This window comes from Apus apus, chromosome 1 (assembly GCF_020740795.1).
Source record: "Apus apus isolate bApuApu2 chromosome 1, bApuApu2.pri.cur, whole genome shotgun sequence".
In the NCBI taxonomy this organism is placed as follows: Eukaryota; Metazoa; Chordata; class Aves; order Apodiformes; family Apodidae; genus Apus; species Apus apus.
Genome location: NC_067282.1, coordinates 23753218 through 23772008, shown reverse-complemented (window position 1 = coordinate 23772008; position 18791 = coordinate 23753218). Strand labels below are relative to the sequence as shown.

At 39.2% G+C, this 18791-nt stretch overlaps 1 protein-coding gene across 2 annotated transcripts in view; it reads left to right on the top strand.

The window, feature by feature from the left end:
- Positions 1–18791, top strand: part of STARD13 (StAR related lipid transfer domain containing 13) — a 303125-nt gene that overhangs the window by 41332 nt on the left and 243002 nt on the right. For both annotated transcript variants that reach the window (XM_051630188.1, XM_051630178.1), the window contains exon 2: positions 8569–9458. In XM_051630188.1, the coding sequence (XP_051486148.1) occupies positions 8724–9458 (735 nt within the window). In that variant the 5' untranslated portion in view covers positions 8569–8723. The remainder of the gene's footprint in view (positions 1–8568; positions 9459–18791) is intronic.

Below are 18791 nucleotides of genomic sequence, written 5' to 3'. Positions count from 1 at the left end.
ATGGTTCAGCAGCTACCACAGTCTGATTGCAGCCAGTTCCCCAGGCTGGCTGGTTTCAAACTAGCTGGGAATTTTTGCAGAGGCATGAGCCTGTTCTTATCCCAAACAGCAGTGTTCTGTGGAGTTTTTTTCTGTTTATACTTTTCTCAGAAAACAGCAAGATATGTTTATTTTTATTGCGGTTTCTCACAAACAAACTTTTTAGCAGGGTTTGTTGCAATAGGGCAAGGCATAATGGTTTTAAACTGAAAGATGGTAGTTTTATACTAGGTCTCAGGAAGAATTATTTTTTTTTTACAGTTATGGTGGTGAAACACTGGAGCAGGTTGCCCAGGGAGGTGATAGATGTTCCATCCCTGGAAACATTCAAGGTCAGGTTGGACAGAGCTCTGAGCAACCTGATCTAGTTGAAGATGTCCCTGCTCACTGCGGAGGCGTTGGACTAGATGGTCTTTAATTCCCTTCCCACCCAAACTATACCACATGGTATAGTTATCTTCATTACAGCTGACATGGTTCTATGATTCCATGATTCCATGTTCTATGATTCCATGATTCTATGAGCTGAGCACAGTGGATCCTGGCAGTTGCAGGGAAGTCTCTCCCCCATGTCAGGCTTTCACCCCTACAGTGGGTATGGCTGCCAATGGCAAGGACAGAGTGAGCTGAAGCAAGAGTCAAGGCATGGAAACAACTTTGAAGAGTAGGATCAGAACTTAAATTTTAACTTGGTGGTGTGAGGGAAGCTTGAAGCAAAAGATGAGCACTAAAGAGTTAATGAAAGTTGTTGGAGCTGTTTCAGGAATTTAATAGATTCTGGGAAAATCAAGGGCTCCAAGGAGTGGTGGTTTGGTTAAGATAATTGGTTTATCCCTGTTTAAGATAACTCAGTTGAGGGGAAAAAGGGTGGGCACTTCTAATGAAATGCAACTCTTCTCTATAAATAAAATTAGCAAGAAGAGTTCAGCCTGTTAAAGTAAGTGCTGAACCTCAGCCATGAGGCCTGTTGAAGCCTCTGTCTCTTCCATTCATTATATAAATTCAATCATGACAATTAGTAAATAAAACAATTTGTATGGGTGGAAGATTAGATGTGATTAAGAAATAGCTTTGTGTGATAAACTTTGATTCCTGTTTAAATGGCTTCTACTGGCTGTGTGGTCACAACAGACACAAGCATCTGATTCCTGATATACAGACAGTGGATAATAATGATTATAAGAGAAATTAATATGGATTGATACTTTATCATGAAGGCATCCAAGGCAGTGATATGTTTTCCTTCTTCAAAGAAGGAAGTAACTTAAAAAAACTTCATTTATTTCATTGTTAAGGAATTATGAGCCACAGAATAAATATAGATCTATACCGGTCTCTGGCCCTATGAAGTGCTGAAACAATTGCCTTTGTCCAGTGTCTTTGGCTGCTGGTGGGTGTCATGGGTTCAGCAAAATTTCTCAGAGGATGAATGCAAATTGGAAACCCCTTGAAGTGGGCTTCATGAGCTTGAAAAAAATATAATGAATATGGCCCTTGAGCTGTTCATCTTAATAAAGATGTCTTCCAATAGGAGATACTTGTTTCTTCCAGCCTCTTGTGCAAAATGAAGATTCATTTCCAGCCAGCCCATTGAGCATCTCTTGAACATATGTAATGGAACTCACTTTACAGGCTGAAGAAGCAGTGGTAGTATTAAATTGGAGGGAGAAGCAGCTCATACCTGTGTGTCTTTGCTTGCAGAAAGGCTGTTTCCTAACTTTGGTTTGGACTGGCTGCTATTAGATGAAGAGCTAGCATCTTACCAATGCCAAGATCCTCAGCCTAAAGGGAGGCAGACTTTCCCCCCCCCCCCCATGTGGTTTAGCCAGTGTTATTTTAAAAATATTTATTAGGTGTTGGTTCTGGTTTTGGGGCCTCTGTTTATGAACAGTGTCTGTGTATGACTGGCTGCTCTTCCTGTTTCAGGCTGATTGCACCATTCGTATAAAAACAAAGCCAAAGTAATCTAGGGCAATATATATAAAAAATCTGCTTTTCATTTAATACCAAAGATTTTAGATAAAAGCATATGCACACACCCCCTCCCCCTTTCACTCCTTTCCTATGAGTATCAGGATCTTGCACAAATTCACATCAGGTTTAATTTCTCAAGTAGTTCAGACTGTAATCTTAAATCACTTGAAATTGCCTTCTAATGCATGTAGTCAAACAAACCTCAGGCCAATACTTCACCAGGAGCTTGATACTGCATTTCATAGATGCAAGACAAAATATGTGAGGCAGAACAGGGAATGCAAAAGCAATATATTGAATGCAATGCTAGAAGTGTAATGGCAGAAGGCAAGACAGATCTTACTAGTTTCAGATGCATCATTCATGTTCTTGGAGATGTGCTGAAAGACGTATATCTTCAGTTCCCTGTTCATATCTGACTCCTTTTTGGTACCTTCATTTGGGAGGATGGATGCCATCAGGTATGCAAGTATGAGACTTTTCCAAGTGTGAAGAATCACGTCCTTCATTTTACTGGTTCTCACATACTCCTGTTGTTGGATTTTGGTCACGATTGTAACTGTACTGTTCATGGGCTGCACAGAGCAGAATCATTTACAAAGTGAAGGCTCATTTATGTAAATATAAAAGTTTTACATTTTATGTAAAACTATGAGGACTAAGAATTGCCCATGGATCTAAGTTCTTAGAAATGGCAATAATTGTATTACAGAGGGTATTTTCTCACCTTAGTTGCAATCACACCATGGATCCCACATGGTGGTAAGATGACAATGTCAGAGCTGTTAAGAATGCTGTTTCAGAGTGAAACACAGCTGAGTCAGCACACTAGCAGGATGTTAACACCTTAGCTGGATTAAACTCAACCTCAGGCTTGGCTAATCCCACAAAATGTGTCAATGATCCCTTCTGGAACTCCTATATATTGCAAGTAGTTCCAGCTGTAAATAAATTGCTGACATAGCTGCATTTTCCAGCTGCATAGCTGGAAAACAGTACGTCTGTGACCAACAGTTGCACCTAAGACAAACATGAATGTAAGCACAGTTAAATTAGTGAAGTGTCTCTTTATCATTGTAGTTTATTGCATTTGAGAAGATACTTTACTTTTCTTGGCAATGTAAAATGAGCTTCTGCTGTGGTGGAGGTGGGGACAGACATGGCAAAACTAAAGAGAGACTTGGTAGTATAGCTGTCCTGGGATAACAAACACTTCTTAGTTGTGACAAGCCTCACTAAACTGTCATACAAAGTAATTCCTGTAAAACAGTTGCCTCGATGTGGCTTCATTTGCTGAGTGACTCCTTCATAAATATGCCACGTTCTTTGCTGACTAAAATACTGTTTAATTTCAGCAAAAGCAATCAGGTGCATGAGGTGCAAGAGAGACCAGCATCTAAGTGCTGCTTCACTCAATCACCGAAATGAGTCAGGAGGGACATGGATTTGGCAGCATCTGCATCAAGTATCTGTGCCTGGGTATCTCAAGGTGAAAAATGTAATCTACTGCTGCTAGCATGCAAGATCCATTACACAAGCAGAAGGGTACTGCAGCTTTTCAATTTTTGCTGTTTGCTCAAATCAAGAGCAATACAGAAAAAACACTTCTAGAATTGAACTACAACTCACGAGTCTTCTCACCCTGTATTTCCAATGACAGTTCAACCTTTTCCTTTCCAGGCTAGATTTGCAAATAACTGATTTATGATTACACGCAGAATCTCACGTGTTCAGTAACCTGCACTATAACTATGCTTCACAGCGTATGCAGGAGCCTGTCTGCAAGATAGGATCCTGTTAATATATATAGAGAAGGGAAGACTCATGAAACCTTGGCAGCAAATGTAGATCTTGAAGAAACACAGGCAAAAAATAAATAGAATTTGCAAGTGACATGGAAAGCTAATTTTGGTACTCCTTTATACTGGCTTTATACTACATCAAAAGGCATTTCATAGCCTGCCTTTTCAAACCTGACAACATCCAAAGTTGAGTGTGTGCAGTGGGAACCTGACTCCAGGTGCACCAGGTGATAAAGCAAAGCACAATGTTAAAAGTCTGCCATAATGTGAAGAATGAGGTCACGCTGTATTTTTAGAAGTGCCTGGTGTTCCTGTGAAGCATGCTCGCGCTCTGTCTTTTTATTTTTTTCTCCACTCTCCTATGTTTTTTTCTGTCTTTTTTCCGTGAATAATTTGGCCAGTGCTTGCAGAAAGCTGTTTTCGCCTCAGGGATTCTCACACATACTTCTGTTGACAGAGTTCTTGTGCAGCAAGCAAGCTGAAATGCCTTTTGTTAAGGATCTGCTCACTTCTTTGTCTGTTCTGCCCCAACGCTTGGAGGATCTTTTGGCTACTAACTGAGTTCCTGTTGTTACGCTTGTGGAAATTAACTGAATTGGAAAAATATGGGGTTACCTTGCAAAACAGGTAAAAAAATCCTCAGGAAAAAAAAAAAAAAATCCTAATTTCCTAATTTTCTCTTTGTGTCTCTCACATTCTCTTAGATTGTTTGCTTAATATTTTCAGGGGAAGCTTAAGTCAATGGGAAGTATTAAGCAAAGTCATTGTGAAAGGGAAAGAAAGGCATTAGGGGCTGAGGGGTAAAAACTCAATATTTTAGATAAGTTGCGTACTGTTCCAGCCAAGACTGATTTGCTGGTTTACAATTTCAGTTCCAGTTTAAACTGAGTTTAAGGAGACAAGAACATCCCACACATTCACATGTTCTGTAAAGCCAAAATACATCATGATTATTGAAATTCACTAATTTAAGCGATGTTTGAAAAGTTAGTCTAGGGGATTTGCTATTATGGTAACCCTATGAAACAAAGAGTAATAATTTGTCCCAGAAAACAATTCTCCTTATATTGACTCAAGAAAATATAAATTAGTCTATGAATATTAAGTTACCTATAAAATCCTCCTGTTTAGCGGTTAACTCTAGTATATGCCTTTTATGTGATCTTTGTGCGAAATATGGTAGGTTTTAACACAAATTTTGGTTGTCTGGCCAAAAGAAAATCAAGTCAATAGAGCATTATACACAAAACTTTTTCTGTGGGTCTGCAGATACACATTTGCATGTGCCAGACCATATGGGAATTTCCCTGCACAGCTTTTCACTAGCTGTATCACAAGTCTGTATTAATTTACTGCTGATTTGTAAGGAGCTTTCCTTAGAAAATAAAATTCAGGTTGTAAGTTTTAGTCACGTGTGTAAAAAGCTGAAGTTGCTACACCCAGATATGCGTTTCACATTTTAGCTTAAAATAAAAAATCCTGCATTGCTTTTTCTGTGCTCTTCCTTAAGCTGTTTTTGAGTCAGTTTTGGTTGGGCAGTTAGCTGTGATAGCCCCCACATTTCCCTTCTAGTTGGCAAAACCCACACGTATATGTGAGAGACTTTTATTACTCAACATCTTTACTTACACCAGCGCCTATCAATAGAGCTAATGCTACAGTATATATTTAGAATTACGTATGCATATGAAAGTAATTTCCCTATTTATAAAGACTTGAAGACCTTTTCCAGAAGCATTATTATTTTTCAGAACTTGTAAGTGCATACACTGAGAACTGTGGCAAAAATTATCTTATTTTGCAGGGCTGTGTTACAGGCCTTTTCTAGCATGTACAGTTTTAGCTCTGAATGTTCAGACCTCTCTGAGTTACACATTTTGCTATGGCCAGGATTTCCAAATCCACAGCTTTGCCAAAAATGCTCCATTTTTAGGGGCTATAAATGTCTCTGTGTAGCTCTTTATAAAATATGGAATTTGGTCTCTTGTATAAGAGTGGAGTTTTATTCCCTGTCACTGCCAGACTGAGTAAAGAAAGATGTTCCACAGGAGAAATAAGGGTAAACTCCCACTCTCTCTTCTTACCACTTCCTCTTCAGAGATTTCTTGCCATACTTGCACAGAAACAACCTGCTCTTTCATGCTTTCTTTGTTCCAGTCTCATAACAGGGAAAAAAATAAATAAATAAATAAATGAATAAATGAATAAATTAAAAATATATAAATTCCAATGGAGTAAGAAAATAGAATAAAAGGAAAAGTTTTTTCACACCTTTTGCAATTAAACTGTGAAAAATACAGCTTCACACCATATTCTGTAAAACTGAAAATCATTTGAGAGAAAGAACTTAGGAAAATTTTAAAAGAAGCTGGGCATTTATTTTAGATGATAAGAATATGCAGAGATAATGAAAAATACACATTTTCACAGGCATGCTAATTCATGTTTTGGAGTCTAAAGCATCATCCTAAAATACTAGAAATTAGAAACATGTAATTTGCTCATCCCACGCTTGCCTACTGCAGAATTTTTGTAGCTTCTTCTGAAGTGTTTTATGCTGTATTTTGAGTTTATGACAGCAAAGGTGGTCCTTTGTACACAGAGGTGTATTCTTGCAGGTGTCACCACAGCAGAGCCTGCTTGGCAGCATTACCAGAACTAAATAGGGTCCAGGGAGCAGGCCAAGGATGAGCAATTTCTGCCAGAAAAAGAGGAGTGAAAATAGGAAAGGATGAATCTGGGAGTCTATGGGGAGACTAGGAGACCTGAGCATTGCTTCTTTTGCTGGATCTACCAATAGATGAGGAACACAGCAGCCACCAGCAGCAAGGGCTGGTGAACATAACCCATCCTCTCACCTCATGGCAACAGCCTGGTGTGGGCAGCCAGGCCAAAGTTCTTTTGCAGCCTCTTGGTGAATCTTCTAGGTGAATCTTCTTTGCTTATACTTGAGTCCACACCATGAGAGTGTGGGTGCTAGCAGCATGTCTTCTAGCAGAGAGGGGCAGGGACTGAAAAACAAAGGTGATGGCCCAGAGTGAAGCACAGATAATGGCAGGAGGCTTTTTCACTGTGCCCAAAATATACAAAATATTATGTGAAATGTTAGTTATTCCAGTCATTCTCTACAAATGTGGGAATGTGGGGGGTTTTGTGGGTTTTTCTCAAAGGCACTTTGCTCAATTAGTTCACTTAATGCTAGGGAGAACCATGAGTGTCTGGCACTTCTGACAGTGAAGTCACATCTGTGTAGGCAGTGAAGCTGAGAAAATGAAGGCTTCACAAGTAAGTTTCTAATTCATGCATAGACAATGTAATCAATTATTATTGTGTAACAAAGATATGGGGTGAGAATCTTCTTGCCTTTATTTGTCCCTCTAAAAGCTAGGTGATCAGTTTAAGCTTGTTGTCTAGACTTCCTCCATGGTTTTGGTAAGACAGTCATGCCAGGAGTGAGACTCATCCCATGTTAAAGTAGGTATCCAAGATAAGTGAGAGCATTTACCTTCTGGAAGCATTTTTCTCTCTCCACTGACTCCAGCAGGAGGCTAGACAGTTGCTTACAATCATGTCTGGTTTTTAATTAGCTAGCCGTAGCTGAGAGGAAGCCTACCTAACCAGTGTGTACCTGTCTTTTCACACCATTTACAGCTGCAGTTCTGATGACAAAGGTAACATAATAAATCCAAATTACCTGCAACAGTATTCTTTCTATTATCCCATGTGTGTCTATAACACTAAAATACACAGTAACCAGCATTAAAACATCTCTGCCTGGTGTACTCTGCTCAGTTTATGGCACATGCAGTGAGAAGCATGTCACATGCCAGCATCTTAACTTTGCCTGCTTCCCACTGTGACAATCACAGCGCTGCCTTCTGACATGTCTTCCTCATCACTGACAGGTTTGCCACATGCATCAAAGTCTTAAGTGTCTCTTTTTATTTTTAAAAGCTTCTGTTCTGCTTTGCTGTCTCGCAGATGGAGTAGTGAAACAATCATTAAAATAAATACTATCAATATTCAATCTGTTACAAAAGTAAATTACATATATGGGTGGATGTAGCTATTCAGTGATGCAAGACTGGTTCTTCAGCTGCTCCCTTCTTCCCATGTGTTGGATGTGCACAGCCTGGATGTGAGCACAGAAGTTGAGACTGATTTAAACCGGACATGCCCAACTCTGATGTACTACTGAAACTCTGTTGTTTTTAGCCTCCACTTTTTGCTCTGCAAATCTATTGGAAGTGGGCAGGTTCTGCACTTCCTTGGCAACACACAGAAGCTGAGAGACAGAAAATTCGACCTATATTGAAATCTTATTTCTTTTCTGTCAATTACTTTGGCTCCCTGCTCCTCCTGATCACATTTTAGTAGCTCTATCAAAACACTGTGAAAGTTTTCAATTATTTAACAGACAATTAAAATATAGTGAACAGAATTACGACTTGATAACAAGCATATACCTAACATAGCTTTGAGTGATTCTGAGCCATTGTGTCAACAATTGACATAGAGTCAATATTTAAAAACCGTTTTGGCATTTGCCAGTTCTTTCCTAGTCTCTAAGGTAAACAAGTCAAGGTTCTCAAGTTTTAAGCTTATTTAATCTGCATACATCAAATATTTTTTAAGAGACCTTCAAGTAAATCTGATATGAGAATTTAATGTTTCAGGATTTCTTTTGCTGATGCACTCCAATGCAAGCATGTCACTGTCAATTTTTATTTATGTATTTATTTTTGTTTTTCAGGAGCAGAGAGGATTCAGACATTTTGTATGAGAATCCGAGTGTTAATGAGGATTGTGTGATCAAGCTTTTGCAAAAATAAGCATTTTTTCTGGCTACACACGCAGAGTTATGTTTCTTAAGAAACCCAAGATTGAACTAGTTTTGATCTCTGATGGATGAAACTCATTGGAATGGAAACTAACATCTATGAAGAACAGAGCTCACCTAATCTTGCATCTGCCACATGCCTGGAGACTCCAAAGGAAGCAAAGCATGAAGAATACCAAAGAAAGACAGAACAGGCAAGTCCATCTGAACTTCCAAATGTTTTACTGGAATCTGAGTTGACTTTGCTGTCTTCGTTCTTGGACCACAATGAGGGATCCTTGCAACCTGACATGGCTGCAGGCTGTGTCAGTGCCACCTGTCAGTCGGAAACAAAGCACCTTTGTGAAGAATTACTCTATTCTGCAAGGCACAAGCCAAAGGAAGATCCTTTAAACCTTCCCTTGCACACAGAATGGTCAGCGCGTACAGCAAAATTTTCAGACAAGAAACCAGAAAAGATTCATGAGGTCAGAGTTATAAAACACAAACCATGTGCTATCACATTTTCTGATTTTGGATTTTTATCACATGAAGCTAATACTAAACTCCATATTTGTGAGGCAGAAGATGCAGAAGATTTTTCATCTGAAGGGGAAGAAGCAGACGGTAGAGATAAAGATCTGTTTACAGAACTGCCAATGTATGAGGTGTTTTTCAATGGTCTTCATAGAAGGAATGTTTATCACAGAAAGAAAGCTAAGCATGAACTTACTAAATATCAACACATCTGTCATTTAGACGACTGTGATGATCATTCTGAAAAGGCACTGAAGGACCATGACAAGGAAGAAAAACACATGGAGGTAATACAAGCTACTCTTTTATTCTAAGTGTGTTTTAAATCAGTGGTATTATTTAAGGTTGGTTACAAGAACAGGAGTTGCATAATTTGTTACACAGTGATAATTAATATGAATTGCATAATTAAGCATATAAACCTACTGTGGAAGTATACTAGCTTTTTACATTAGACAAATCTATTACTTCAGATTGACCACACTTCTATTAGTCTGAACTTCAAATTCTGCTTTTCTATTTTACCATGCTTTTTAAAATGGGAACATTGGCTCAGTTTCCCCAGTTCCTACAAGATCACATATCATCCCACATACAGCATATATTCCCTGAGTCTATGGACTGTTCCAAAGGGATAGAGCTCAGGTTAACTCTGAGAGCAGAGTATACTTCTTCATGCTGAAAATGACCTTTTTTAGTATAGTGACGCTGTAGCCTTACACCACCTAAGTCACAGCACTGCTTCTGATAACTAACAGTGTTTTCTGTGTTCTTATTTCACTAAAATAATATGTAGAATAGGTTGCAATCTGGTGTATCATAGAATCATAGAATGATTAAGGTTGGAAGGGACCTTAAGGATCATCAGATTCCAACCTCCCTTCTATAAGCAGGGACACCTCACACTAGACCAGGCTGCACAAGCCTCATCCAACCTGGATTTAAACACCTCCAGGGAGGGGGCATCCACAGCCTTCCCAGGTAATCTGTTCCAGTGCCTTACTACCCTTGTGGTGAAGAATTTCTTCTTGATGTCTAAATTAAATCTCTCCTCTCTCAGTTTAAAACCATTACCCCTTATCCTATCACTATCTTCTCTGATGAAAAGCCCCTCCCCAGCTTTCCTGTAGCCCCTTTCAAGTACTGGAAGGCCCCTATAAGGTCTCCCCAGAGCCTTCCCTTCTCCAGGCTGACCAGCCCAAACTCTCTCAGCCTGTCTTCATAGCAGAGGTGCTCCAGCCCTTTGTGTATATTAAAATAAAATACATAGATTTTGTTATATCTGTACTGTTATACATCATAATGCTCTGCAGACCAATGTCCAAAATGAAAACATAAGAATATTTAGGACAAAATGAAAAAAGCTCTGTAATAAGAATCATCCAACTATAAACTTTCAAGGAAAAAAAAAAAAAAAAAAGAAAATAAAGAGGAAAAAAAAAGGTTGAGTAGATTAGCTGTTGTTTTTTTTTGGAACTGGGGGAACAGAAAGCTTTCCAAATGAGTTCTCACTAGTCTGGAGAATAAGCAAGGTTTTCCCCCTGCTCCCAGCCAGTGACAAACCAAATGCCTGGAGCTAAACATGCTTATAATTTGAGAAGTTCAGCTCTAGTACAAAAATGCGAAGTGACTCCAAACAGTAGGTAAAACAAACCCTCAGAATTCCAACATTCCTGACCTTGCAGTATACATTCATCTTAAACTGCAGGTCAGGCATACCTTTCCTTCCTCTCTCCTCCTCCATCTTTTTAAGGCTATTTTCCATGCCTTGAAAAATTGAGTGGAGCCCTAGTCTTTTATCCAGTCTGTTCTGTTTTTCTTTATCTGCAGTTCTGCTTTTACTTCTGGAGCTTATAACACAGAGTTCCTGCATTGATTTCTGATTGCTAATTAAATGAAAAACAATAGAACTGGAACAATGATGTCCATGTTAACATAAAAATTATGGTATACATTACTTAATTATCTCCTTTAATACTACTCTATCTCCAATTTGGGGGGATTAATTCCAGCCTTAGCTGAGTGGGAATTTGTGCTGTATTTCATACATATCCCAACTTTACTGTGGAGCTGCATCAGATTAGAGAAATAAGGAAGATTTTTACCGTTTTTTCTCAGCAGCTAATATTAGAAAACCAAGGCACAAAGATGGTTCCAAAACAGTGCACCTTTTGAGGCAATACTGATCCTGAGACACTCGTGGCACGTGGTTTATTAAATAATAGCGTTCTTACTCTACCCTAAGCCAAGGCTTGCTTCGTCTTTTACTCAGAAACATCCCCATTAAAATAAATATATCAAAATGCTTGCACAACATCCCTTGAATTCTGTTTACTGAAGGTCATTGCCATAGATAAAAGAGAGAGGCCAGGGGCTGTTGTAATTTAGTTTATTTTATGTCTGTGCTATAAAATAAACTCAAGGATGCAGCTTGTAGTACAAAATAATGGATTATAAATTGCCAGGCAAGCACGTGAAATTACCTAGTAAATCTCAGAGAATGTGTCAAAACATCTCAAAAACGGTACTGATGCAATGAAGCAGTCCTGGGTTTGATTTTTCTTTTTTCTTATGTAAATAAGTATGTATAATTCTAGGGAAGCATCCTAGAATTAACAAGAAAAAGGATTATCTTGTCTCTGAAATTTTAGTAGCAGCCATGCATTACTATTCAGACTGAAAACTCTACCCCATGACTCTGGTTCAAGGAAATGTGTGTAATTGTCAAGTTACTTATTGTTATTGCTTAGAAATGGGGCTGTGGAAAAACGTCTTTCTAGTGGAAAGAAATTAACTAAATGAAGACAGCATGGCATAAAAATGTTGTCAAAAGCAATCATTACTGCTAAGCCTTGGACTTAAAAATAGTATAACAAACAAGTCCCCTCAGCTGTACAGATACAGGCACATAGAACCCTGATGGGGATCCTGGCTAAATCTTTGTCACTAGAGTTCATAGTCAAATAGTGATTAAGATCTACACTGAAGAGGCATGCCTAAGTGAATGTCCTTGTGACTGACTGCAAATCTCCTATTTGCTGTCTAGAAAAGGAAGAAGGACTGCCACCTTGTTCAGGCTGGCCCTTGCAGTCAGTCACCAGGAGGCAAGACAGTGTCTCAATCTCCTCTTCGATAATTGTTAGATGCCTTTAAGTGGTAATTGTTGAACATCTTGTTTCATTCTAATTAACAAACATCCACGTACATGGACAGTAAACAACTGGAGGGAAGAGGGAAAAAACACAGCTTGTGTATGCTGCCAACTCTCTTACAAGTGGAATAAACTGCTGAAAACAATTTACATAATGGTGCCCATTAAAACAAAAAAATAAGCTTTCTTTTTTCCAAAGACATACAGCATTTGCCTTTTCTGAGTGATACAAGATAAATTATAGTTCTGTCCAATTTATGAATTCAGTATGGTCCCTGAGTTTCCACCCTTAGACCAGTCCCACATATATTTCCTGTGCTTTCTCATAAAATCTAAATTTGGCAACCTTTTTTTTCCTTGTCAGATGTGTGTAATCAGTGGTACATTTAAAGCCCAAGTAGAGTTCTTAAATTGAAAATAACATCTATTTCAACTGGGGAAGCAAAAATTTGGAGATTTAAAACCAAATCTATATAGATGTCTGAAATCCTGTTCATGTTATTTCTCAAGGGGTGGTGACATAGGTTACATCATCACAAAGACAGCACTTCCTTAAACAAACCAGTGAGTTTCTGTGCCCTCATTATAAATTTGTCTTCCCTGCACACCTTCCTTGCAAAACTCCTGTTCTGTCTTGAATGGGAATTTTTTTACATCACTCACATGCTTCTAATATTATTTATGATTTTTTGGTTTGGTTTGGTTTGGTTTGCTCTGTCCAGGATTTTTCCCAGAAACTCTGAAGTGGTCTCTTGAGCCCTTCTTCCTTGCTTGTTTTACTTTAAGTCTTTGAATTAGACTACATACTCTCCTTGTGCATACAACCAGCTCAGCATGCAGTGGCAATAAATTATTCAGAATAGCTTCTGAAACATAACATCTTGCTAGATTGCCATTTCTTCAAACTACACTCAGCAGGCCCCAGCTGATAACCATATTTAAGCAGGAATCATAGAATCGTAAAATGGTTTGAGTTGGAAGGGACCTTTAAGAACATCTAGTTCACCAGCCAGCCATAGGCAGGGATACCTTCCACTAGACCAGCTTGCTCAAAGCCCCATCCAGCCTGGCCTTGAACACTTCCAGGGATGGGACATCCACAGCTTCCCTGAGCAACCTGTTCCAATGTCTCACCACACTAGCCCTAAACAATTTCTTCCTAACGTCGAACCTAAATCTCCCCTCTTCCAATTTTAATCCATTACCCCTTGTCCTTTCACTCCATGCCCGTGTAAAAAGTCCCATCCCTGCTTTTCTGTAGGCCCCCTTCACATACTGGAAGGCCATTATGAGGTGTCCCCAGAGCCTTCTCTTCTCCAGGCTGAACAGCCCAAACTCTCTCAGCCTGTCTTCATAAGAGACCTGCTCCCACCCTCGGATCATCTTTGTGGCCCTCTTCTGGACTCATTCCAGGACCTCCGTATCCTTCTTATGTTGGGGGCTCCAGGACTGGACACAGTACTCCAGGGGAGTCTCATGAGTGTGCAGCAGAGGGGCAGAATCACCTCCCTGGCCCTGCTGGCCACACTTCTTTTGATGCAGCCCAGGACACAGTTGACTTTCTGGGCTGCAAGCACACATTACTGGCTCATGTTGAGCTTCTTGTCTACCATCACCCCGAAGTCCTTCTCCGGACTGTTTTTGATCCATTCTCCACCCAGCCTGTATTTCTGCTTGGGATTGCCCTGACGCAGGTGCAGAACCTTGCACTTGGCCTGGCTGAACTTCATGCAGTTTGCACCGGCCCACCTCTCAAGCCTGTCAGGGTCCCTCTGGATGGCACCCCTTCCCTCCAGCATGTTGATCTCACCACACACTTCAGTGTCGTCAGCGAACTTGCTGAGGGTGCACTCAATCCCACTGTCCATGTCGCTGACAAAGATGTTAAACGGCATCAATCTGAGTACCAACCTCGGAGAACACCACTTGTCACAGGTCTCCATCCGGAGCTATTGATCACAACTCTTTGAGTGTGGCCATGAGGAGCTACCATGCAACTTTACATCAGTGATCTTATCCTATCCTTAGTCTCAAAACAATATGTATTACTCCCAGGAGCAACATTTCAATCAAGTAAAAAATTGAAGATACTTGACAAGAGTATTAGGCAAAAATAAGTATTACAATATCATACTGTTGACAGAGTGAATTGTCCCAGATCTTCCCTCACTTCAGTGTCTGTATAGAAATCGTGTTAATGTTGTTGGCTGCTGCAGGGAGACAAGCATGGTGTTACCAAGACAGCAGCAAACTGGGAATCCTCTCTGGGAGCCTCAGGGGACTGAGTGGCACACAGATTTACATCATGTCTCTTTTAACACATTTAGGAAGATCTAAACCAAACCTGCTGTTTGGTTTACAGCCAGATGCTGTTGGTCTAATGTTTGTATAGAACATTACCTTATTCAGCTGGGTCAAACAAAGAGTGAGCTACCACTCCTTAGGGGTAACAGAGACAAGATGACCCAAGCAGATAATTTAGGTAATTAAAGTAGTATTTGCAATGAATATCTTTTTTGGGATTTAGCCTTCAGACAGTAAACTCAAAGACCTTTAGAGGAGGCTGCACAGTCATGGGAGTGGCCAGTACAATGTCAGGAGACCAACTCTGTGTAAACCAGTGGGTAATATCAACGGAGTAGGTGTGGCATCACCCTTCACTTTGTTTTAAGTAAAATCTTTGTTTTAAGTAAAACTGTCATGTTCTAAGGGACATTTGTGAAATTCCCACTTCTTTTGATATTTAAAGCTAAGCCAGCTGTACTCTGGAAAAGGTTACAGAAAACAGTCCTTTAGTGGCAGGAAGATGGATTATCTGGTTTTCCAGTTTCTCTTTTCTTGATTATTCATTTATTTTCATTAATTTCCTTGTTCCATCCTTGTACTACAATGAGGTAAATTTTATTCTCATTATACAATCATTATAGACTGACAAGTTTGATAATCACTGTATAAGCCTAGCCCATGAGAGTTCAGATTCAGTCTGAAATAATTTGCTAAGGTGTAATACGGAAGTTTCCGTAGCATCTGTCCTACATTTTATCTGCTTCTGGCCTGCGTTTTCTTTCTTCTCTTCACAAACACCACAAGTTCACCAAAGAAACAAACCAAGATAAATAGAGAAGGACATGTAAGAGGTGACACATCCACAAGAATGTATTCAAAGGCATAGTCTTTAAAGATAAGGTTCCTTAAAAAGTACATATTCTTCTGTGTGGCTTGTAAATATTTCAATCGAGTGATCATATCCCATGAGAAAGGAATCAGAAAGTTCCAAATCTTAGAAAATTAATTTGCTTTATTCAAATTAGATTGAGTTCATGCAGGTTAAATAAGCAAAACAGAGCAGCAGTCAAGCCTACAACTGTGATCAGTAACTGGGCCTGCCAAAGTAAGCTTCTTATCCTTTTATTTGGATGGCTTGAATTCTGCTAAGTCCTTGTACCTCTTGTATTCCTGCTCAGAGCCTTGCTTGGCCACTCTGAAGCACATTTCTGAAAGGTACTTTGCTGTTTTCATTAATGAGGTATGGGACTTTAGGTGGAATTTCAGCTATCTGAAAATTGTCCTGCAAGTTTCTTCTTCTGTAATTCCATAGTACAAGAGCAAAAAGAACATATCAGAGTGAAGCACAAATTCCTTCTTCTATTCCTCCCATACTTTGGAAGTTTGTTCTTCTCTTGACCCTGTATCAAATTGAAACCCTAAAACTAGAGGAGGAGAATGGTTGCAAACTTGTAATGAATTCTTCATGAGAAATAATAGTTACTATTATCTCCTTTTTGTTCATCTTCTGCAGACATGGAATGCCTAGCCACGTGGGAGAGCCAAGTGCTGAAATAATTACCAGGGAGAAGAGAGTAGGAAGTTAAGGGAAGGAAAATGGGACAAAGCTTGTCTAAGACAGGACCAATCCACTGAGCTTTGTACATTCTTATTTCCTTCATGTGTCTGCGAGATTTGCACTTTATGTCAGCTCAACACTCTCTAGAGCTGACAGGAGGAGGCATAGTGACTTGAACTTTGGGAGGTTTCTAGCATTTATGCTTGGGTTTTGCCTGCCTGGGAAAGGAGCTGAACTGCTGGTTACTTTAGCAATGATGCATTACTACCAGTCAATAAATAACCACGATCAGCTCTTAATAATAAAGTCAGGTAAATGCTGGCTTAGGGACTCTAATTATTAATTTAAGAGTCTTTAATTAATTTCACAAATTTGAGGGACTAATGATGAATATAGGTGCAGATTACATTTTTCTCTAACCCACTATTCTTAATCATGAAACCATTTCTCACCAGGATATGGAATTTCTTGTGTCCTACTTCTTATTGTGATCGAAGGGATCACTAAGTTCAAATCTGCATCTTACTAAAATGGAAATTAGCTATATGGAAAATAACAGTACAGTAGAATCAGGAATAGTAACTTAGGGGTGTGCTGAAAGATCATATAAAAGATAACTGGTGTACTGGAATCATGTAGGAAAACACATAGCTACTATCAAAATGACTGTCCTTTATCTTTTCCATATACTTGCATTCTGCTTGCATGTTTTAATAAACATGCATGCTTCATTGCTCATCAATAGAGTATTAAAAAATTAAAATCTATATGCTCCCAGAAAAGATGCATTTTCTTGCCATCAGCAGATTCTTGTCTTGCACATCGCAGGATTCCCTTCAGCAGGCATCAGTGGCTGCTGGGTTGAGATTAGAAACAACATGCACTCGGGTGTTGTAAAAAATATCCTTTAAACTATTTTCAGCAGCCCTAGCTTGGGCTCTGCCAATGTCCTCCTGAAAAAAAAGCTGTAATACAGGGGGACAAAATCTGTCCTTTTTCAAAAGCAAAGCTGATAAACAAACCCCCATGTGATGGGTGGACTAGCACTTGAAAATTCAGAGGGCTTTTTTGCAGTTTGAAATAATCTGTGCTGCAGAATACTATCACTCTCCAAGAATGTGTGGCATATGGTATATATTATGTACATAGTGATAGTCTTAGGAAATAAAAAATCCAGCACAAAATAATAAAGAAAATCAGATAATCACTCAGAAAGACAACTGACTTTGACATTCAAACTCCTTCAGAAAATGTACAGAATACATTTCAGCTTTGTGCTGAATTAAATAATATGAAATTACAGAAGCTGAGATTATTGAATTATGTTGTACGGTGTGAAATCCTCAGGCTGTTGAAATTATCCCTTGAGCAGTTTATGTAATATTATGAAAGATCTTTAAGACAGAGGTTTCCTAACTGCAACTATCTGCACTAGCGTCTGACAGGCTTTATACCACCAGTCCTAGCCGTAGCTGTCCTGCTGAGAAGATACTGAGGCTTTGTTGCACAGCCTCATTGTGGTCCCATGTGCATGCATTAAGATGCTCCATGATTAACATTTTGGGAACTCCTGCTTAAGTTATTTCTATTAGTGTGTGGCTTATATCTTTCTTTAGAGCTTTAGGAGAAAAAATACTTAACCTAAGTGGTGTATTATACTAAAAGGGGAGAATATTAACCATATGTAACTTGGGTTATGATTATTTCAGATACTGACTCCTGTCTTTGTTATGTATTTGAGTACTTCAGAATCATACAGCCACCTCAAGAAACAGCAGTATTACTATTGCTCTTTCCAGAAAAAGATTATGTGTTTATGATCACCCTAAGCCCATAAAACACAAGGGGTGTATCAAGATTATTCTTTACAAATATTTGAAAATATCTGGAACCTGTGCAATGTGAGACCATTCAAGTGTTCCACATATTTTTACAGAAGAAGAGGTAAAGTCAACAGAAAATAAGCCCTGTCTAAGTCAAGGCTCTGAAGATCTACATTCCTCTGTCAGAGCACTGGGAACAGGCACCTGCGAGAATTGCAGACTGGGTCTTAGGTGGAGGAACCAGAAGAAACATGTAGAAATCTGTTAATCTGTTTACCACTGAAATTAAGATATTCCTTCGTAGTGCAGGAGATTCTGGGTAAACCATGGGATGGGCAGTAAGCAGAACTACTTGTGAGACTGGAGACTTGTGCAAAAGCTGAAGGGTTCAAGTTGGGTGTAATTTTCAAGCTTGTTTGGCTGATAGGTAAGGATTTGGTGCGTTTTTCAAGTCCAGCAGTAGAACTGCAGTATGGGGGGGGAAAGAAAGTAACAAAATATTACTGGATTAACAATCTTGCAAAGTTCCTGAGCAGGAGCAAGGAAAACAAATTAGACGTTTCCTCATACCCACAAAAGTCCCACTGAAAGCTTATGGCAGTTCCTATAAGGCATTTAGGTGCTTTTGAATATTCTTCCTAGGTAGCACATGAACAGTTGATAAAATTGGATTCTAGTGATATACCTGGGATCCCTCTGTTTTTCTTGGTGTGAAATTCCAATAAAATGTTAGCCCAGTGTTGCAACAGACATACTTCCTTGGTAGTACCATGGGACCACAGACTCAATCATATGACATGCT